Raw genomic sequence first — 24779 nt, 5'->3', positions numbered from 1 at the left:
AAATATCGTGAAAAAGCATTAAGTGTTTAAATATAATGAAAAAGTGACATCGAGTCAGGAAGTGAAACAGTTATAAATCTATTAAATTTAAAAATATAATTTCATAGAAATCGACCGAAGCCAAGTGCATACAACGATGAAATTAAAAGTTTCGACGATTTCGTTTACGATTACTCGAAATGGAGTGTTGTACAATACTGTACAATGATCGAACGCCTCTAAAGATGAACTCACCCCTGTAGCTTATGCCATCTGTAGCAATTATTGTAAATTACAATGAAGCGGATCTGGCCCGGGGCCCAGCCAGCTGACGGCAAGATAATACTGTTGACTGGGAGTTGGTGAATCAGCTGTTCGGTTATTACGATGTTTCGTCGTGTCTATGAACTTTCTTTCTTCACGGCTTTGTAAACACAAAGGAAACGTCAAGCAAGTGAAGCCAGTGATACGCTGATGCGTGGTATTGTCGAATGTGTCGTTGAGGAGCTAAGGTAGGATTGTGAAGCACGTTGAACCGCTGTTAATTGTTTTGTATTCAGGTTTGTGTTTTGAAAAAAATCTTTATCTGATTATGTACTATTTTGGATATCTTAAAATAGAAACAAGGTTCCAAATTGGCAATGTGCTGGCCAGAGCTTAATGAGATTATTTAAATACGCGAACATTTTACGTTCATTTAATTGTGGTAATTATTTACAAATTCATGTGTGTAATTTAAAACAGTATTTCAGGTAAGTTATAATTCCGTTATAATTACAGTAGCCTATGTATTTCTTTTGTGTATTTTTATAATTTCAATAGCAACTAAATTACAAATAAAATTCGCATCCAAATTAATGCATTTAATGACTATTCATACCCTATTTATGTTGATAATCTAGAATATCTAATATTTAGAATATTCACATCTCAGTTGTAATTGTTAATCTCTCCTTATGCGGTATTTATAGAAATATTTCAGAATACTTAATTTATTTTGATACATATTAAAATATTTGCTAAATTAAAAATTAGGTAAGGCCTAATTCACAAGTGAAATAAATTATTCTATCTTAACTTATTTTATTTTATTTATTATTATTGCTATTCTTTCAATCCTTTTAATAATGCTGCTGTAGACTTTGATACATTACACCAATTCTCCACTTTGTCCTAGTGGCAGCTTCTTTATGGGGGAAGTAAATAAAAATACATAAATCATACGTTAATGTTTTATTTTTGGGCATACAACATTTTTTCTGTTTAAGTGCATCTGAGAAATAATAATATAGGCCTAGCTGAAATGAATATTTAATAAAGATAGGTTCCAACACAGATTGTAAATTTTCAAGACTGTTGTCGGTACTTTATTTTTAAGAGCTAGTTCTTTGTCAGTTGTTTTGAAGATTAGCACTAAGACCGATCATCATGTGATGAGATATGATTCACCATATGTATGCGACTAGAAAAGAGACTTAATAAACAAAGACATTATTGATTTGTAAATGTTATGTTATTATATATTCTTTATTTTATCTTTTATGAGTTTTTTAATTCATTATAAGCTCATAAATAATAGGAAGGTGTTACCATACACTTCAGCTTAATAAAAATTGAGCTTCGCACGGTGAAATATTTTTTTATTAACTGCAAACAAAATATTATGTTATGGAGTTCTAGTTTGAGCAATATTACAAATATTCTGTCTTATTCAAATCAAATATAAGTAGTTAATCGAACCTTTTGTGAAAGGGTTTGATAAATCTATTCCTAATTCTTGAGAGCTAACTTAACATGTATTAAAACCCCATTGATAGTAATTTGCTATTTTAAGAGAAAGTGTGCTCATACTTGTCTGTAGTTTCGAATTGCTTTGGATTTGTCCACAATTAAAATAATAAATTTGTTCGACATGTATATTATATTTTGCGTAATGTGTCTCATTATGTTTTATCCATTGCCCTTTTTTTGTGAGATAATTACTGTAAAAAATTGTTTAATTATTTCAGAATATGTCAACTGCTGTATATATTTTTTAGAAATTCATACGTATTTTAATCTAACACTAGTTTTAAGTAGGCTATTAGTACAGAGTTATTACGAACTGTTATAATAAATATAATGCAAAAAGCATAATTAATTACCTTTCATTTGTTTTTTTTTATATTTGAGTTCAGCTTTTTTATGGCAAAAAAAGTAAGTAATTCTATATTAAAGGCAGCTGAAGATCACGATATACTGTAAATTCAATGAGCGTAACTTATTATTTTGAATAGATAATAATATGGCATAATATGGCAGGATACTTAACATGATTGAGAGATGTCACACATTGTATTCCTTATTTAAATGTGACCATTGTTCTTTGAGGATGCTCATGGATTGAGAATACTAAGATATACAATAAGGAGGACAGTTTGCATGTCAAGGATATTCTGGCCCATGCTTAGTGTAAATTGGATTGTTAATCAAGTTGTGTGCATTTTGTAAAATTGACTTCTTCCTGAGTTGTAACATTGTAATTCCAGCTATTTGTGAGTGGGGTGAAAACCTTGAAATGTAACCTACTTTATTTTATTAAGACAGATAGGCTTAGGCCTATAAGTTCTTCTTTTGAACATGCCGTCTTTTAGTTACAACTGATACAGTTGTTCTACTGTATATCCTGGCTCCAGTTAAGTGGATTTTCGTTTTAATGAATGTAGATTCTTAATATTTAATGCAATGAAGGTTCGCTTATAATATTCATTGTGGTAAGAGCGTGAAAAAGACTTAAATATACCGGCATTAAATTTATTATACGAAAACTTATAAATAGGTAGCATTCTTAATTAGATAACTGATGCTCTGAATTAATAGACTGTATGGGAACGTACATGAATCATACAGTATTATAATACTGTAGATTGATTATGTGTAATGCCACCGGCAGACCTCTGTCGGCTAAGGCGCTTGCCTGCTGGTATGAAGTTGCGTTCGGGCGCGGGTTCGATTCCCGCTTGGGTTTTTTCCGAGGTTTTCCCCAACCGTAAGACAAATGTCAGGTAATCTATGGCGGATCCTCGGCCTCATTTCGGCAAATACCATCACGCTATCATCAAACCCATCGACGCCAAATAACTTCGTAGTTGATACAGCGTCGTTAAATAACAAAGTAAAAAAAATTATATGTAGGGATACCGGTACCTAGTTTTCGCAAACTATGGATTCGAGACATACCTGTACGGTTTTTCAAGTGATAAAAGCAAAAGTTTTATGTTTTTAGCACTATTTTATTCGAAATTAGTGTTTTTCAAGATACATTTTAATTTTTTTTTTTACGAAATTTTAATTCGGAGTAATCGAAGAAACTTTATGTCAGTAGACCTACAGAATTTTGAGTATAATATTCAAACCGAATTTAGAGTGACTTTAGGTAATTATGTACTTAGTCTTTGTAGAAATATACAGTGGGATAATGTATTTTGCACGATGAGAGTCAAAAAGTTAATATATTTTAAATGCGAAATAGCACTGAAATTAAATAAATTTTTGTACCGAAATTTAAGATTTTTATTCACCGTAAAATAGGATCCCTAATTATATGAAATGTTCCTGCGTTTTTTATTTTGATATTCGCCAACGATAACGAAAAATTTTGCATCAAGTTGTATTTTAGTGTTTATTTTTAATTTTCATTACTGAAGTTTAAAGAATATTTAAATCCGAAAATTTACAATCCCAAGAAACAGTTCGTTTATCCTTCTTCTGTCAAAGTCACTGGCATTTACCTAGTGCAACATCTGCTGCTCTTTATTTACCAGATTTTTTTTCGATTCGTGTTTCCAACGTTGATAGCTACCAAGACGTAGTCCGGCATTAACGTTCATACGGTTCCCGCATTTTGACTTCATTGCAGACGTCCGAAATAGTTCTTCCACATGTGTTTATGGTTGAAAAAGTTACTACCAGGGACGTCGCTAGGGGGGTGCGAAAGGGTGCGCAAGCACCCCATAAAAAATCGGAGCACCCCTTTCCGCACCCCAAAGGGCAATTTATTAACAAAATACTAGGCATAAATTATTTTGAAGAACTAAAACAAACAAACAATTTCTTGGATGTGAAAAAACTACGTCCCATAGTGTATCGTAATGGATGTGATGAGCAACAATAATAATAATAATAATAATAATAATAATAATAATAATAATAATAATAAACAGATGTATAGTATGCGCGCAAGTGCATGAAAACATTTTGGATTTTTTATGTACCACATTTTTACAGCTCGCACCCCATTTTTAAATCTCGCACCCCAACCGCACCCCCCTTGCTCTGATCCTGGCGACGTCACTGGTTACTACCGATAATTTTAAAGCTCTTCTGCTGAGATTTGGGTATTCTTCATTCAGAAATTAATTTTTATTCTATTTTATTTTTTTTGCTTTCTTAAAAATCTACAAAAATGCAGTGAATATTAAAATAATTGAATCTATGAATTTTCTGTGGATCGGGAAAATAATTTCGCGGAGCTGCTGATGTATTATATAAAATTCGGGAAATGGAATAATTCAGGGCGATTCAAATCATAATAAAATTATTTTCGTATGAAAAGTGACAATACCGATACATCCAAAAATGAGGAGGGGAGGGAGAGCATGTGGTAGCGCAGTTGACGCTACAAAGTCTAAGGTCGCGGGTTCGATTGGATTTTTCCAATTGATCTTATTTCTTTCGGCTGTGTTACAGTCCTGAGGTCGACTCTTTCTCTAATATAAAGAAGTAAATGTTCGACGATTGTATTCTATTAAACAAAATGGTTACAAAGGAGAGTGTCTGAATATAATAATTATGTGACTGTAGACTGTGAGACTGTGGCAATTCTTCAATCGTATTGCAATAGAGGTACTTTATTAAATTAATGGAATTACATTGATGTTTCAGATCACTAATCTCCCTTTATGTAAACAATTTTATACCAGTCTACATATTATTTAACACAAGAAGAAAAGTATTTTGCCCGAAGGAAAGTTGAAAATTGTTCAACGCTTCTAAATATAACAATTATGACAATCTATTTTTAACTACATCGACATTCCCAGTCCAGTAGAGCTGTCGTTAAAAAAAAAAAGTCTAAATCTGAAAGGCCACGGTATAGCTCAGGCGATACTGGTCCAGAGCTACTCTCATGCGTGGATTTGATTCTCGATTTGGCCGATTACCTGTTTGGGATTTTTCCGAAGTTTTGCCTAGCTCTAAGGCGAATGCCAGGTAATCATATGGTGAATCTTCCGCCTTATTTCGGCAAATCCCATCTCCCTATCACCAATTTTATCGACGCTAAATAACCTATTAAAATATTGTTGATGCAATGTCGTTAAATAAATGACCAAGAAAAATCTTAAATGACAGTTACTTATAGTAAATTACATGCGTAGTTAAGCTTAATTGACACAATATACTGCATATTCATGTATTTTGCGGGCTACCGGGGCTACCGGTGGTAGCCCAAGGAAATTACAAAAGAAAAAGTTTATAATATAACATAATGTAATAATTTTGTATTATTAGTTTTACCATAGTAATTAAAATTAAAGTAATTGTTAGATATATTTTGTGTAATAATAGGGTCAGCGGTAGCCCAAACCCTTTAATCAGTATACGCCAAATCATTGCTTCAGTTTATGTTCCACATGAGAAAACAATTTTACTCCTATTTTTGTTTATACACATTGCCTACTTCTTTAAGTGCATTTAAAATAAAAAAATGAATGTGTATTTGATCATGGGGAAAAATCTGTTGTTATTCGAATGCGTGAAAAAAAATTAAGAAGTCGTCGTCGTCGTCGTCCTCATCATCATCATCATCATCATCATCATCATCTCCGAGGCCAAACTTTATCAGATCTCTTCTTATTTTAGGCCTTCAGGGCGTCCAATGTTACTTCGTTTTCATGGTCTGTAGTCCAGAGCTCTTGATGTGGATACCTGTCCACGGTCATTCTTAAAATATAATGATTCCGCCACACTCGATGATATATTGTGTCAGAGGATGATATATTGTATACATCTGATGAGCTATTCGGCGATGTATGCAATGGAAGGGGAAAAGAACTGGCCACCCCACCCCATTATCTCCTGGCTTAGTTGTCTCATAAGTGGTGCCTTCTTGGTATCACTTGTGACGTTCAGACCCACAGATAAGATGTTCAGACCTGTCTTTGGATAATTGACTAAACAACCTCTTTTGATGGCTTTTAATTTCCATCACGTCTCTTCTTCTCCTAATTTAATTGTAATTTCTTCACTCCGCATTCTGTCTTTGAATGTAACTACTGTAGAAGTTTCGAAAGGAAAATAACTGAATGGTATTCCGTTACTTAGCAACAGTTTTTGTTCTTATATGGCAACGTGAAGTCTAAATATTGATTATGAAATGGTGGAACTCACGCAATGTCCATTTTATCGTTTATTCAATTATAAGAAGAGTCCAACATTGGTTTCACATAAAATGCATTTTGCGAGCCAATAGGAGGAATGTACGTATGTTTTCTTATCGGTTAAGTTTTATTACTCTTGCGATAACAATGACATAAAATGATTTAATGGAACTTTTGTTTAAAACAAGTTTCTTTGGACACATCACTGTACATTTTTTTTTACCACTTTACAAGTTTCAAGGAAAATGTGTGTTGGTTATTTTTTTTAGTTACCGTTCTAGTTAGTACGGACTGGTTTTATCAACATTATACCTTTCGGAGAGCTTCCCCCTTTCCTTCTTTATGAATCACTGTCAACGAGGAGGTGGTTCTGACGCTACCGAGATAGTATTGCGTGATAGTGGGAAGATACTTAATACCGGTAACGCAGTGCTTCAGTGTAATTTAATTTGGCCGGAGGCCTGAACTGCAGTGATTGCAGATTTAAAAGTAACCTGTAACCAAGAATTGGTTTTTGAAGGATCAGCAGAGGTCGGTATAATTATTCCAATCAGTTAAAATGACAGCTTATTATTAGGGTTCTCATACGCACCGTAAAATACGGGAACGTCTCTTTTTCGCTAATGTGTCCCGTTGTCCCGAAAGAAAACTTTGAGACATGTTTTTGTTCCGTATTTAAAAATTAGTGACTGAGAAAAACAAAATTGGGATCTCCATCACTGTTGGTGACATTGGAATTCGTTACATTAGCAACATTGGAAGTGATACTATGGAGCAAACTGCTACCACATCAGACACTGTTGAATCTCACTTGTTTGATAATATTATAATTGTGAAAAATGATTTTATTTTTTTTTTTAATTTTATTTGGTTATTTTACGACCCTGTATCAACATCTAGGTTATTTAGCGTCTGAATGAAATGAAGGTGATAATGCCGGTGAAATGAGTCCGGGGTCCAGCACCGAAAGTTACCCAGCATTTGCTCGTATTGGGTTGAGGGAAAACCCCGGAAAAAACCTCAACCAGGTAACTTGCCCCGACCGGGATTGTGAAAAATGATCTCAATTCCAAAGAAGATATTGAACTGAAGGAAATTCTTAAATTCTAACATTTAGATGAAGTCTTGGTGAATCTGTTAAAAAATGTTGATGAAAAGCTCCGGGATAAAAAAAAAAGTGATTTAGTTCATTATATACTGGTATATTCCTGGTATAACTCGACCAAGGCCAGTGGAGTCCTGCAGCCCGGAGCCGTGGCGCTACTGCTCCTGCGTTCGTAATACCGCATCGCGATAGTTTACATTACGCCCGCGGCTCCACTCGCCTCGGTCGAGTAATACAAAATAATGCAAACGTTGAATGATTGTTCTCCCATATGAACTCACTGCTCACTGTGGACTGATAACAAAAACAAGTCGCATATAAAGATAGTAAAATAAATGCTTATTGTGAAATCATTTTTGAGTGAGGATTGTGTTTCATTTCATGGCTTAATACTTCAGAACAAACATTGTTACAAGAAATTCAGTTTTCAGATTAGTATTGTACGAGTAACTGATTTATAACAGTGTATTCTCAGGTGAACCTATTTTGTCTGGAATACACCTTCAATTCGTTTTGCTCAGTTTATTCTTTAAGTAAGTTACTTTATTTTGATGTGCCATAATTAAGCGAAATATCGCGAACTTGATTGGTTACCGCAAAATTAGACCCTCCATAATGAAAATTACGAAACATGCCACAAAAACGTGATTCAGTGCCGTTCTAGTATTCTAGTTTTTATTTCTTTTTTATGTCCCATTCTCTAGATGCTTTATTTAAAAATTTCATTCAGAAATGCTTATATGTCACGGGCTGCTATGATAAGTAATTTTTCTGTCTCTTGGTAATGTTCATATCTCTTGACTTGCTATGTTTTTTACATATTCATATTCATTTATTGCGTCCAAGCGATCACAATGCCAAAAGTAACACATAATTACTAAGATACAACATAGTACATTAACTAAAATACAATATACAAAATTTCAACATTAATTACAAATAACTTCAACGTTAACACATGACAACCACAAGAACAGATGTAACACTTTACAAGACAAATCACATTTCGTTTAACAGTCTGGAGTCAATTTCGACCAATGCATCCTTCATGAGAAGACATCCCTTCTCGAGGTCGGATCTGGAAAAGAGGAAGTAAATGTTTTTAAGTAAGGCGTTACGGCAGTTTTCATTCAATTCGTTCATACTTAAAAGCAGTTTGCTAGTACGGACTTGATTGCTATGCACTGTGTAACTTTGGATCGTAACTTCCGATGTCACATTCGGCTATTTAGTCAACAATCTAGTTCACCTCAATTGTAAATGTAGCTTTAAGACACTGCATGACATTCAAAATGCGTGTATATTATATTGGGACACTATTTATGAGGAATAATATACTTCGCAAAATAACAAAGTAATTTAATAGCTGTAAAATATACGAGGAAGTATGTGTTAATATTGTGACAGTTTACATAATATATTATATAATTGGTCTGGAAAACAGCCATGAAGTTTTGGTTACGCATGATCAGAACTCTTCGGATTAAGGAGTGTGACTTCAAGGATTGTATCAGGCAGGTAGAAGTACCGAAGGTTGAAATAAAAAGTCTGAGTAAGAAAAGTGAAAGGTTCTGTATAAAAAGAGCAATGATTTGTTTATATTTAAATTCTTCGTGCCCAAAAGCCACAGTATTTATCATTTAAGTTATCAGTTAACTTGTTATTTTCCGTGAGTTTTTCTTGTTTTACAATAACTTATACCACCACATTATTGGTATGTTTTGCATTTATGGTTATTAAGACCGTTAGATAATAATTTTCATTGCTATTAAATATTTGTTCAGTTACGATTAGAATTCATAACTTTAGTATGTAACTGTAGGAAGTTTTTTCCAGCAGAATTGTAATTGTCTTCCAACCAAGAAATATTCTTCGGAGGGCAGAAAAGAGATTCTTCTTTTATCGGAATTGCTGCCATGGTGTGAATTATTGTTTTCCAAGTGATGAATATGACAATGTAGTGTAGAACAGAGTTTGAGGGGACGCCGCCGCCGAAAGCAAGGCTTCGGTAGAATAGTGTCCTACCCTTCTGGTTCCCCCCACCCCAACGTCATATAAATACTGAAATATGAAACTCTTTTCCGAACAGTAGCAACGCAGTTTACTCGTTTTAATAAATTGTTGTCATACTCTTATTCAACTCGCAGCTTTTTATTAGTAATTATTACGTCGCTATCTAATTATTAATTACTTCACAGATAGTTACCACTATGTACAAACCAATATTGTCCGTATTTTGATTTGTCAACTCTCCTAGTGGTGCAACAGGCTGATTTGTTATGAGGGAGGATGAGAATTTTGTAGTGTGCAATTTTCGTGACAAGTCTTATCAAAATTATAATGGGGTATTAACTATCCTGTACTATCAACTAGCTTGAAGCTATAAATTTAGTGAACTAAAGGAAAGCAACAAGAAATGATAACAATATTATCGTCATTAACAAATTATATTTACTTTTTGTACAAGTATATCAAGTGAAAAATGTGATATTTTAGGAGAGTAAAAATTATAATATTTAATTACCTCTCCCCCTGAATTTTTAAGTGGTAAACCTTACCGCCCTTACCTCTCCTCCACCCCCCCCCTTTGTTGCGCCACTGACACTCGTTAAAATTTTAGTTTCAATCAGTTTATTTGGCGCATAGATGGTGCATAAATGAAAAATGAATCCTGTTAATCAATAGTGTACTAATATTTAATATTATAAACGTGTCGCTTGAGTAGTAATAAATTACTTCCATAAAAATTTCAGTGGTGACGGGATACAAAGGAGGAATATTGTCTATCTTCAAGAGGTTTCGATCAGCTCCAAATTAAAAATACTGGCTCTGCCACTGCAAAATTGGCGTTTTGTTTATATTAATTGAAGCCCGCATTTTTGTAATTTGCTTACAATGTACAGAACTATGCCAGTGTTTTCATGAAAATCGTCTAGACTTTCTGGAATGTGTGTGAAGCACTGTTCTTTCAATATCCTTCCACAAAAACGCACCACAAAAAGACAAATCAAGGGTTGGTGCAGGATATGAAAAGGCTGAGTTAGAAATCAACCGACCGGGAAACATACGTTAAAGTAGGCGTCCTTACCCATGACCACTATAGTCCATCCGATTGAAACGCATGTCCATATCAAGATTATTTAGCTCACAAAATGTTTTCCAAATCCCCGTGAAAACGTTCGATAAATTGATTTGTGTACACTTGTGCGGTGACGTTAGTTCTGTTTTCATTTACATCCACAATGAAATGTGGACCAATGATGCCATGGCAAAGTACAGCTGCCCATACTGTTACTTCCTCCGAAAGTAACGGTCTCTGTGCATACTCGTCCGTTTTTTCTGAACCGAAAAAACAATTCTTCTTAATGTCATGTCCACTGTGTATCATGTGACATTCGCCAGAAACCACCAATTTCAGAGATAATCAGAGTTGTAAACATTGGTTAGAACATGTGCATAATAACGCAGTGTACTTAGAAGTCAGCTACAGTACTTTCAGTTTGTGGAATACCCGTTTTAGGTGTCAATCAATCTTCTTAATGTTTGCTGACAACATAAAGTCCACTATAGCCACTGTAGTCTATTCAGTTTCTGTTTTTTCATGAGAAATGAGAGGTATTTTGATCGATGTAAGTGTTTTAGGTATAAGTGTGCTCCAGTAACCACAGTCAGGCGTTTTTAACACTTGAATAATTTGAGTTACTTTTTTTTGACAATCCCGAACATAGTAACATTGCACCTTATTAAAATGTAAGAGTTAAATGATTGTATACACCAATGTTTAACCTTTTTGATGATGAGGCCTCTTTTTTCTTCACATTGCTTTAGTGCGGCTCCCTTGCCTAAGGTGTAGAATGTAAAACATAGTAATGCGAAATTTATTTAAAAAACACACAACCATTTAAATGGATTAGGATTAGGTTATTAGGATATTGCTAACGAATGTAGATCTGGAGTATTGTAATTGGGGCTTTGCCCTGTTATAGACATACATAAATGAATAAATTATTATTTTGGTCCTGCCCGCATTAACTGCTCGTTGGCCCCCTAGAGGGCCGCGACCCACCTGTTTAGAATCACTGGCAGTTGCAAACTCGAAAATCGAGGGAAAAGAAAAGTCTCCAGAAAAGCACCAAATTTTACATGACAGTTTATATAGGCCTACACACTTGAATTTGATTAACTTTGTTTACAATAAATTCATGTTGAACATTTTAAGGTTTTTAGTAATATAATGACGTGTTCACAATTTTTTTCTTTCTTCTTTCATAATCAGATTTTCTATAACATTTTTGTGAATTAAATGTTGAACTTTTACTTGTTTATCACCTATTACAAATGCTCATCGACAGTCAGACGAATTCTTGTTCATATCGATTAATGTTGATAAGTGAATGTTGTTACTTAAATACTTATTTTTTTGTACAGTTGTATAGTCAGATACAGCTGTACCACTTCATGTGTGCACAGTCTGATAAAATGCGAATAATTGCATACTTAGTTTATCATGAATTGGAGTTATAAAAATTAGATTATTGTAATCATTACAGTTATCTAGTTTGTGGCTTTATGGACATTAAAAAAATAAAAGGACAACAAATCCAGTATCGTATTTACATTAGACTTCAACAAGAATTTAAATTTAACGCAATATTAGTCCCGTTACCAAATTTTCAGAACGGCCCCGAGGTTCACTCAGCTTCCTATAAAATTGAGTACCGGGTCTTTCCCGGGGGTAAAAGGCGGTCAGAGCGTGGTGCCGACCACACCACCTCATTCTAGTGCCGAGGTCATGGAAAGCATGGGGCTCTACCTCCATGCCCCCCAAGTGCCTTCATGGCATGTTACGGGGATACCTTTACCTTTTATTAGTCCACTGCTTTAGAGCAGTGTGTCCGACTGCGAAACTAGCGGGCCCGGGATTGAATCGTGGTTGGGACAAGTTACCTGGTTGAGATTTTTTCCTGATTTTTTCCTCAACCCATTAAGAGCAAATGCTTTGTAACTTTCGGCGCCGGACTATGGGTTCATTTCGCCATCATTATCACCTTTATCTTCACCCGCTAGCGCTGGCCTTCTGTGCTCGATGTTGCGGGTTCTATCCCGGCCCATGTCAATGGCATTTACATGTGCTTAAATGCAACAAGCTCATGTCAGTGGATTTACTGGCATGTAAAACAACTCCTGCGAGACAAAATTCCGGCACACCGACGACGCTGATATAACCTCTGCAGTTGCGAGGTCTTAAAATAAACCATATTTTATTTATTTATTTATTTATTTATTTATTTATTTATTTATTTATTTATTTATTTATTCACCTGTTTGCATCCATAACGTACTCGTATGTTACCTATCATATGGGACTAACAGAATCCGAATAATGGTACCTCAACTTCAGAACAGGATTCTTCATCATAATCATCAGAAGATACTCGTAGACAGAAGCGCAAATGGCTACACATCAATATATGCGATGTTAGTTAAGAAAGAATTGCAAAAAATTGATAAAAGAACTTACGCATTGGTAGTTACTAGTTCGCATATTTTCCGCGTCGTCAGATGTTTTGGCGCAACATAGCTCTACAACATTCTTCAGCATGCTTAGAGCCCTTTCAGACGAAGCCACTTTTAGAAGCGGTGCCGCTTGTGAATAATGAATTTAAATGAAGGCCTTCAGAAACAGCTACAGAATAGTGACGCTACAGACACTCTGAGTGGTTGGCTTCGCCGCTGATGATGGCCACTAAAAGTGGCGCTTCCCGGCACGATACATAGAATTAAATGTTTCAGACGGGGCCACAGTCAGGCCACAGTTTTAGTGGCGCGTGTTTGTGGCGCTGCCAATGAACGACTATTGGGCCACCAATTCCTTACACCGCCACAGTATACAACCTATTGTGCCACGATATCTTTTTTTTTTTTTTTTTTTCATTGGTAATTTCTGCTGGAAACTCTTGAAATGGTTTCTTAAACATACGAAACAAAATTATTGTCCTGATGTAAATCATCAAACAAAGTATGGAAGAGCCCTCGATTCTGTCTTTTCAAAACCAATCGATGGATCCAGACTCTTTTTCTATTTTTACGTCTATTCTTTCTTCGTATTAGCAAAGTTTCCAAAAGTATATCCTCTTCTATGTCCATGTTCACTGGAAGACTGAAAAATTCTTTACAAAAAACTTCGTGTTTAAGCAGCGCCATTAATGTGCTAAGTAGTCTCGTCTGAAGGGGCCCTTATCTTTTCGCTGTCATGTTTATGTCTTCTGTAGATTGATAGCATGGTCTTACAACATTTGTTTGTTTATGATGTGAACATAAAATTCACTTGACTTCCCCTCCCGCGCAGTATCTATCTTGGCATTCTCAGGCAGCTGTTGCAGCAGAAGCTCCTTGAAGAGCTTTTCAGTGAAAGCCTAGATCATAGAATATATATGATCTAGGGTGAAACTATTAATACGCCATTTGATATTCTTCTGGTCTTCCTGTGAAATGAGTGCGTCTTTCATTCTTTCTCGAAGTGTAACGCTGATACGACTATTAAATGTGCTAATAACGCTTGACCCTGGGACTCACCACTCTATAACATACAGTGACTTAGTTTGGAAAAAAATATTTACAGGAACTCTCCTTATCAATTTTATTTAGCAATCGCCAAATAGACTGAAGTTGGCATCCTCAAGTTTCCGACATGCATATATTTTTATTTTCCGAAACGGCATTCCGGCCCAACTAAACCACTGAAGGAGATTAATGAAAGTGTTAAGGAGCTTAGTACGATCTGTTTTTCGCCTTCAGTAAGTTTCTTTTTGTACAGCAAAAGAGCGTGGAATTTTTGGGCTTCTATACCGTGCAGAACCACTCAGTTTTCTGGAGCTATATATGATAAAACTTCATTTACATGATTTATGAGGTCTGGAGAAAAAACGCATAATTGAAAATAACATATAACTTAAATGACATTTAATAACTTCTGAAATAGCTTTAAGACAACGTATATGAATCACAATATTTAGAAACCCCATATGTCCATTTATTTACGAAATTGAGTTGTATATGATTTCGTATTCTAAACATGTAGACTCATAACCCCTCATATTACCATCAACATTCATTTTAGCTAAAGTGTTAAGAAAAAAAAATCATTTGAGCACAACTCTAGGACCTGAGATGTTTTTTGTATCTCTTGAAAAGTTTAGTTTCTAGACAGCCTCTAACAGAAATGAGTACCACGGGCATTTCCTTCGAGGTGAAGGTGGTGGGCACGTAGACTAACATCCACATTGCCATTAAATTAAATGCTGATTGTCTGTAAAGGTGGGAGCCTTAACCTCTCACCACCTTCTAGGCCGATTTGGCCTAACATAGGGTTGACTTTATTTCACTGTTATACTAAAATGACTTTGTTGTGTCTGGATATTAATATTTACTAAATTACATCATATTTTACTGATTGTAAGACTGATTATTATTAAACATACTGTATTTATAAACTGAGGGTTTTTATTTCCCTTGCGCAAGTAATATTTTAATTTCAGTAACAAACAAGGTTGCCAGACATTATAATACAATTTCCTTAGCTTGTTATCCTAGTGCTGTATTTAAATTATTACTGTATAGAATTTCAACATTCATTAAAGTATTGGCGAGGGGGGAGGGCCACAATTCCATGGACGGCTCTGTTCCAATGCGTAGATAAAGGCAGATGCAGGAAGTGATAGCTACGTGTAGCGAATGTCGCTATCTACATTAGACCTACTCTTGTAAGATGGCATGTACACAATTCCACACGTGACTGATGTTTTATGAGTTCTATGTCAATCATATTTTCTAACTTCAGTCCTTTGTTCTTCATTAGAGTACCTATGAGTTGCAAATTGGTTTCATTAGCATTATCTATAAATGTCAGACCCAAGAACGCAGTTACTATTTTATTTAGATTCACATTAAATAACCCAACAAGAATTTCTACGGGTAACTGTTCCTATATTAATTTTAATGTTAGTGAATTTGTCCAAAGTTACACAGAACTGACTACCACAAAATAATATCACCCGTTTTTCTTTTTGTACCCATTTTCCCCTCTTAGTCTCGGGTGTTGTGCTATTCTATATAACATACAATATATTGTATAAAAAAAACTACTTTATGAAGAAATAATCTATTTTTTAAACTTCCCCCCCCCTCTTTTATAAAATTCTACATTGTATCCATACTTAATTAATACTCCATTGTTGGTATTGCATCATATATTATTCTTCGCATGAAAAAGTGCCACAGGATTGAAAAGCGAATTGAAAGAAAGAGAGAATGGAACACGTGGTAGTTTCAGAAGATTTTAAATCGAGTCGGCAGTGCTTATCAATTTCAAGACAAAGAACAGTATTTATGGATCCCACTTCACCTCTAAACATAAACAAACGTATATTATTAAAAAATATAAATTATGTAGAGTAGAATAACATATCCCATTATCTTTCATAGTTTCATATATCACTGTCGTAGAAAGTAATACAATATGAAACATGATTAAGAATAGCGAAATAGTTCTAAGAAATTTACTGTAATGCTCGTATGTCAGCAGTTCTAATGCTAATGTCTCCTTTTCCCTCCCTCTCCCGCAGAACACGTCTCTCCAGCTGACGCTGAATGACATCAGATCTTGTTTCTCCAAGAATACATTTTTAGTGAATCACCTCCTCCCTCTTTCAAAGAATCCTTCTAAATGCTGCCTTAGCAAAGTCTGGTCTATTCATTGCAGCGTCAACATATGATGGACTAGTTTGCAAAGCCCTGAAACGTGGAAGTCTTTAAACTTGGCGAAAAAATAATGGTTCATTTTGTCCATTTATTGCTGTATATGTCGCTGCGCGTGTCACTTTTAATTTGAGCAAGTTGTCTGTTTCTGCAAGAGTGTAGCGAAATAAATTGGCAACAGTGGTAGGTACCCAAATGTTTACGGAATAAACTGAATGTAACAATGTGTATTTGGGGTCCTGATAACTTTGAGCGCTACTATTCAACTTTTTTATCGTGTAACTTTTATGCTCGAGGGTCAAATGATTAAAATGTTACGGAAGTTTTAACATTTGACGTCACTTAACAGCAATGAGTTACGTTTTATACTGATGTCGTTTGCTTAGCAGTGGATGTTAAATGTTATGTTTTATTTAACGACGCTCGCAACTGCAGAAGTTATATCAGCGTCGCCGGATGTGCCGGAATTTTGTCCCGCAGGAGTTCTTTTACATGCCAGTATATCTACTGACATGAGCCTATCGCATTTAAGCACACTTAACTGCCATCGACCTGGCCCGGGATCGAACCTGCAATCTTGGGCATAGAAGGCCAGCGCTATAACAGCTCGCCAACCAGGTCGACTTAGCAGTGGATGGACTCTTACACTGATATGGTTAAAGGGAGAGACTTACTTTCTTGCATGAACTATAATTATTATTCATCGTATCATAGACCCATTCTGAGCAAGAAACCAAATAATTCAGATGAAACACAGTAATTCCGTTGTAAATTGCATTAAATTTATTTCATTTATTTCACTCTGTCATGTTAGTATTGTTTATAAATTAGAACCAATTGCTTAAAAAATATACATGTTGTATCACAATAACACCCAACCAAGAGCAGGAATGTTTCATACGATGTTTCATGTCACTTTTAATTTTTCCAGTGTTGCTGTAATTTTCTAGCTTTCCAAAACTGATACATTCTCTGGCATGTTAAACATTATTGCTTACAGTAATTTTGCTATTGTCTTTAAAAATATATTTTATTAGAATAATTACTTCATTAAATTTTGAGACTTTAACTTACATGGTGCATACTTTTTATCTTTTCATGCTCGCATGTGCAGCTGCGATGTAAACAGTCGCATACGTCCTGCATGTGCAAGCGTAGAAAGATAAAATGTGTTCACTATCTAACAGATCTGTCGGTTACCGGTATGTTTATTATTTATATTTCTCCATCAAATAAGTTTTGCATTTGAAAACTTGTATGTTTTTATTATTTATTTTTTATTTATCTAATTTATTTATTTATTTATATATATATATATTTATTTATTTATTTATTTATGGTTACTTTCTTTTTCTTTCATTTATTTATTTTATCGATTTATTACACAAGTAACCCTTAAAGAGCTATTGCTCTACTCGGGACAATAAATACAAAAAATTCTATTAGTGTAAGTCACGAAATGATAAAATAAGCATTAGTGTAAGCCTAAATACTGCTAAACTTCATAAATTGACATAGGCCTAATTTTGACGTAGTTTTTATTTCTATTGGCCAAAAGTTAATACAGTGCTCTCATTTTACACGGAAACTAAGGTACAGTGAAATTCGGCATATACTTTCCTGCGTGTTGTGCTTGCACCAGCTGGGAGCGTGTTCTATTACTACCTGCAGGCATCATCAACTTCGAAACGCAAGCTTTTGTAGGAATCTAGAGTCAGGATATTTACGAGCAAATCTCCAAACGCATCTTCTATAGTTATCTTTTTTCACGTAACATTCCACCAAATAAATTCGCTGTTCAACCGTATACTTCATTTTCCAATCGATTAATTAATACCTTGGGACTAGGAAAGATGGCAGTGTACAACTTTTAATCACTAGATTGTGCACCAATATGTCTGAGTTAAATCCCAAATCTCTCCGCAGTGCATATGAAGAGAAGGCATAGGCCTATGTCATTTGATAGTGATTCGTCCGTTAGATGGGAACGTTAAGCTAGGCGGCCCCCTTGGTGCTATTCGACAGGAGTAGTCTACGTGCCGGCATCGGGTTTTCCTTTCTCCCTTTCTCATCATCATCATCATCATCCTTATCCATTCCCTATACTGCACATACACCACTCACCCTAGTACACGACATAACTAGTCACACATACATATCATGCATAGCATGGCCCGCCAAAGTGGTGTGCAACTTGAAAATGGGTCACAGTCCTGTCATCCGCAATATGCGGAACCCGAATGACGCAAGTGAAGTGGGTAGGCATTAGACACATACACACACACACACACACACACACGTTCCGGTACAATTCTCAGAAGCAACTAACTGCCGGGATGTTTTGTAGAACTGTAGAATTGAATTCCGAGGCTGCGGTGGGGAGAGCAGGAAGTCGGCCGGCGGCGGAATGATGCGAAGTTTCCTTATAAAATGAGAGCACTTTATATAGAGCTACAATACAGATTGAATGCCGTATGCAACAGAATTTGATGTTGCTTTCCCTTCCTTCTCCCCCTCTTTGAATTTCGGTGTTAAGTTTGGATTTGAAATTCAAGTGACTGAGTTTATTGACATTTCATATACAAATATTATTAATCATGTGTTTACTAATATTTTAACAATGGAATTTTAGTATTAAGATACTATAATTCTCTATTTGGAGTTCCATATGTGTGCCCTATAAAATTCTGTTGCTCTCCTTTGCAATACTTACAATTCTGGAAATATGAAAATTCTTTGCAGAAAACTGTTCGAAAATAGTGTTGAAATAAAAAAAAAATGTTTACAGTTAATTAAGGAGTGAATGAATGAATGCTATGGATTTTATAAGTATCATTTGGCTCTCAAGGAAATGCACATAATCACTTTAGGTCTGTACATGTAGATCATACTGGCGTCAGAATTCGAAGCCAAGTCTCCTGAGTATTAGTCAAATATTATACTCGTATTAACCACACAGACCCAGTTGGAGAGGTTTAACTTCACTGACGCCTGATGGAAGAAATAAAGGAATGATTGTCAATATACGGTACTTCATACATTTTTATTATGGAAGAACTATGGGGCCCTGTTACTTGTCCCGAAGCTTTGGTACCTAACCCGTAAAAAGTTAATATAAAAACGCACATATCTTTAAACAAATGAAATTGATTTATTTTTGTGTGAAACTTATAATACGTTTCAGTCAGTTTAAAAGTAATTACAACATTTGAAACGTGATTGAATGGATTTGACTTGTGACCAATTATTTAATTGTGATATTCATGTAGCGGTAGCTGATGAAATTCTTGACAAATTAGATAGGGTACGAAGAAGTAAACTGCAGATTGTTTTAAGCAAAAGTACATAAGTTAGTTATTAAAAAAAAGGTAAACTGTTTCTATTACAGGCCATGAAGGTGCACAGGGTAGCGAGGTTAAAGCTTCCACTTTTTCTAGACATTCAACATTATTTGGTAGGTAACAGTAGCGATGTCACTCCTACGTGCTTTTTACCTTCTCCCCATGGAGATGTCCCTGATATTCATTTCTGCTAGTGGCTGAGTAAACCCCAGAGACATAAAGGATTAGATTAATGTATAATCAGGGTCAATTTTATTTTGCTGACAGTCCAATTTTCAATACGAGTCTGTATGAGTTCAATACGAGTTCTCATAATTTGTGTTCGCTCATGTAATCTGTTAACCTGAATTGTCGAGAAGCTATACATCACTTTGGGAGTTCATGTAATTATTACTGTTTACTGTGAAATGTTGGTGGAAAGTGAACAATGGGAAAGAGAATCCCGCCAGCTGGGAAGGTTGTGCTGTCATTCACGGACAACAAACAAAAAGACATGGTCTGTTAACTTCTGATGGGACTTTTTTCAACCATACAGCCCTGACCTTGCTCCCAGTGATTATCTCTTCTTCCATCTCGGACATTTGATAAGAGCTTAAAGTGTTTTGTGAATTGTAAAGACCTGAAAGCAGCGTTTATTAAGTTTATTGACGGCAAGTTTCTTTGTTAAATGCATTCAAAAATCCACACTACACTACGACAGATGTCTCAGTTGTCATGGTCATTGCCATGTATAGGAAAAGAAGTGCTTATAAGAGAGGTTTAGGTGTAATAAATTATTTATTTTATTTGTTTCTGTTTAATAGTTCATCAGTCTTTACTTACCGAACGGCCCTAATACATCCACTAATTAAATGTACACATACACACACGATTAACTATACAAATAAGGTCATGTTACCGGTATTATCTTTAAGCTGGTATAGGTGAGGAAATGATATGAATTTTCTATCATGAAACTGCACACTTAATTGTCTTTTTCTTTCAGGCAGGTTACTTCGTTATTTTACAGTGCACAAAGATATAATGTGGAAGCATTTGGAGCCAGGAAGTTCGCCCGTGGATTGGTGTGAAGGCAATTACTTAATATCACCTTTAATTGCTGAATTTGTCAACACTGTAAGTGCCATTCATAACTGTAATGACTGACGTGTATTGAGGATAAATAACTGATAGAAGAGAGTGTGAACACCTAGTGTCAACTGATAAGATAGTAATCATTAAATCCACATTCTGTGAGTTTCTGAGCACATTGTTGTCACAGGCAATGAAGATACTGAAGCTGCAGCTAAAAGTGGGCTTTATTCCCCCGTTTTATTATTATTATTATTATTATTATTATTATTATTATTATTATTATTATTATTATTTATTAAAATATATTTAAAATACCAAATCCTCTTTACTACATTCCATGAACTCCTTATAGTTATCAGTATAGAATGTCTTAATTTCAGCCAATTTTTAATAACAGCTTTAAATATATGATGAAAGACTTTCTCGCTCTTAGGTAACAGATTAAAAATTTAATACTTGAAATAATAGCCTATCTGCAACTATTCTTGGTTTTACTTAACATTACGTTTGGGGCATCGATATTATTTCTGTTTCGAGTACTTTACGAGTAGTACATTAGACCTAAGATTGTATACAGGATGTTTCAAAAGTAGAGGGCATAATTTCAGGTACTGTATGTATTCCCCATATGTAGACAATACAAAAAGTTTATTACAACATGTGCCCGGAAACCCTTGGCTTTCGAGTTATGGCCTTCAAAACAGCGATATTCTTCTCGGAGGTATGTGCCATGACAGAAGATATTAACAGAGGAGACACTAACAGTTAATTCCGAGGCGAAGGGTTCATTGAGTGTTGTGTTTGGCACTGTACTGTGCGACATTTATTCAAATCAGGAGCTGGCAGAAGTGCACTTCATGTACGGTAAGGCGGACGGCAGTGCTGTGCTGGCTCGTCGTTTGTACCAGGAGAGGTAGCCTGATCGATGGATAGCGAGAAGTGGCCCAATTGCTTGGCCTCCACGCTCACCCGATTTCAACCCTATCGATTTCTACTTGTGGGGCCATTTAAAATCATTGATGTATTCGTCTCCGGTGCCCGACATGGACTCCCTTCGGAATCGAGTTGTGGCAGGTTGTGAGGAAATACGCAATACTCCTGGAATTTGGGATCGTGTTCACAGGGCCATGAGACATCGTTGTGAGGCCTGTATTCAATCAGGAGGTGGACATTTTGAACATCTGTTGTAAAGACAACTACCTGCGAGAAGAAAAACGTTCCGGTGAATATTACTGTTTTGAAGGCCATAACTCGGAAATCAAGCATTTCCGGACACCTGTTGTAATGAACTTTTCTTACTGTCTACATATGGGGAATACATAACTGAAATTATGCCCTCTATTTTTGAAACACCCTGTATATCGAGGTGTTCTTCAACATGCAAAGGGCTAAAATATATGCTGCAGTCGGATAATCTTAAATTCAGAAGAGGTTAGGGTGAAGCATTAGCTACAGGGGCATCATTTCATTTTATGCTTGAGGGAAGAGAGACCAGAATTTTTAAGGAGGACCTTATAGGGTATGTTGTGTGGTGTACTCCCTCCCTTTTTCCTCTGAAATGAAATGTTTTTCATACCTAAACTTAGGTAAACTTAACCATAAAAAAATATTTAAATCATGATATCGGACGGACTGAACATACATCGAAAGCTTATTATTTTTCTCCATTTCTCAAGTAGACTTCAAGTCACGTATAGGACTGATATCATAGTTTATTTGATTGATTTATTTATTTTTTGTTTTGTTTTACGGTGAGGTTTACCCCACTTACAGTAGATATATTTCCAGTTTCCATGCATAGATCCAGTTTTAACTTATCCTACATATTATACAATACATAATTTACATGCACTTTCTGTTATTATGATCTAGATGCGAAAAAATGAAAACATACAGTTTTAATGATAAAAAAATTTTAATTTCAATTAACGAAAAAATAAAATGTAATTTTTATTTACAATAGGTAACAACCATTCTGTTATAGGAGTCATACAGCATATGGAAACCTATAATTTTTAAATGAAGTGTATGGGAAAGAGAAAATTTTGCTCCATACGGAGCCATAATTATGTTGTATGGGCCCCTAAGTTTTGTACATGGAGATCTGTACTGATCTTAGATTATTTCTTGCTTTTCCTAATATATCTTCTCTGATGTTCATAATTATAAATGGTTCATCTCTACTGCACTTGAATCCAGAACTATATATAAAAGAATGGTTAAAAGAACACCGAAGTGTTGCAACAATTTCCGTAGCCTGCCCCCTCCCACCTCTGATCAGCTATGAGATATGTTAAATTTCTCATTGGACAGCTTGACACAATGAATTCCATAAATTACTAAATGTATGCACTTTAAATATTGTGTACTGAGCAAACAGCAATGTCTTGAATTGAATGAAGTCTAGTATAAAAACTTTGTTTGGCTTCTGAAGATTTAACAGGAATTAAATCATTCAGTTTCAGCTAGAATTACAGTTGTTTTGATAGTAATCACTTTATTCCAGCAGCACTGTGGATGACATAATAGAATAAACTTACATTTCTTATCTGTTACCTAATTCTAGAAGAAAAGAGAAAATACAGCTTCCTCTAAGATATGAATGTCTGTTTGCTTTATGCACACAGGATCTCAGTGCAGTCGTAAGATAAGATATATTTTCACTCTAAAAATCTTACTACAAAGGGAGCAGTGTAACACAATTAATGGAGTTTAAACCTTCTGTAAATAATAATTCAGAAAGTGAATTTATATTAAAGAAGCATGGGAAATATTTTGTTTAAAGCATATTAATTACCAGTACTTAGACTTACTTAAGTCGGGCATTTAATAAGAATACTGTGGATTGTTCAAACCTGAAATATAGTGGGAGATTATTACGCTGTGGAACGGAGCGCATATGAAATACAAGGCAGACACTGATAAGCTACCGGCGAATGCCGCGCGAGCTACGGAATGGAGTCCCACAATACAATAATCTCCCTGTATTTCACACTTACATATTTAAATGATAATTGTATAGGCTAAATTCTGTATCTTAGGTCTTTCATAATAATAATAATAATAATAATAATAATAATAATAATAATAATAATAATAATAATTACAATAATAGGTAATAAAAAAGTACGTTTTTAGTCGATCACTCTAGCAAAGTGTACATTTAAACTGAACTTTCTTTCTCAGGGAAAGGATTTGGTTTCCTTGTTTTGTGTTGTTTTAAGCATTGGCTTTGTTGTCTATTTGATCAGGAAGTCATATTGCTTTTGAATATTTGATGTTAGCTCATAATTCTTACGAGAGTGGATGTATAAAACCAAAGGCCCAGTCCTTGAAGATACTGTCTGCTCAGAACCTATCATTGGTTTTGTGTGCATGCACCATCGATAACATTATTGCGAATTTCTGTTCTTGCTAAGTAGGTACTACTTTTAGACAGTTGCGAGTACTACTTAGGCCTGCACAGTGCTCCTGAACAGGAAACGGAGAGGGAAGAGAAATAAAATGAAAAATGAAAAAGTATAGTGGAAAATATACTGTAAATTATTGCAGCTGGCTATTTTAATTTACTGGTCGATGACCAAAATGTTAGAAATTGAATAAAGTGTTATTGTTTTTAAGATACCGGTAATATATTTACAATGATAAAAAAAGAGAAATCCATTTCCTTAATACGAGTAAAACAAAACAATATTGATTTCTTTATTTTACAGTTCAGCAATGTGCTGTTTTTCCTGTTGCCTCCGCTGCTAATGCATCTCTTCAGAGAGTATGGCCGTTTTGTGAACCCAGCGATACATGTCATCTGGATTCTTCTAATGGTTGTAGGAATGAGCTCTGCATATTTCCATGCCACACTGAGTCTCATTGGCCAGCTATTGGACGAGTTGGCCATTCTTTGGGTCTTCATGGCTGCATTCTCCATGTTTTTCCCAAGAAGATTTTTTCCATACTGCTTTCAAAATGACAGGCAAGTAGTCATTCATTCTTTCATAGTTTTCTGCCATTGTATGTTTTTTCCCGAGAAAGAGAGACTAATTTTTCATACCGAAATAATTATTTTTCAAAGCCATCATCCCTAGATAAATTGACGATTTGATACTG

At 35.1% G+C, this 24779-nt stretch overlaps 1 protein-coding gene across 2 annotated transcripts in view; it reads left to right on the top strand.

Moving 5' to 3' along the window:
• Nucleotides 1-319: 319 nt before the first annotated feature.
• Nucleotides 320-24779, top strand: part of bwa (alkaline ceramidase) — a 49750-nt gene continuing 25290 nt past the window's right edge. Inside the window, exons 1-3 of one of the 2 annotated variants that reach the window (XM_069817375.1) lie at nt 320-539; nt 20587-20717; nt 24389-24645. In XM_069817375.1, coding sequence (XP_069673476.1) covers nt 20625-20717; nt 24389-24645 — 350 coding nt within the window. In that variant the 5' untranslated portion in view covers nt 320-539; nt 20587-20624. The remainder of the gene's footprint in view (nt 540-20586; nt 20718-24388; nt 24646-24779) is intronic. The other variant, XM_069817374.1, reaches the window with a different exon arrangement.

The sequence above is a fragment of the Periplaneta americana genome, chromosome 17 (genome assembly GCF_040183065.1).
Source record: "Periplaneta americana isolate PAMFEO1 chromosome 17, P.americana_PAMFEO1_priV1, whole genome shotgun sequence".
NCBI lineage: Eukaryota > Metazoa > Arthropoda > Insecta > Blattodea > Blattidae > Periplaneta > Periplaneta americana.
This window is presented reverse-complemented; position numbering and strand designations above follow the sequence as displayed.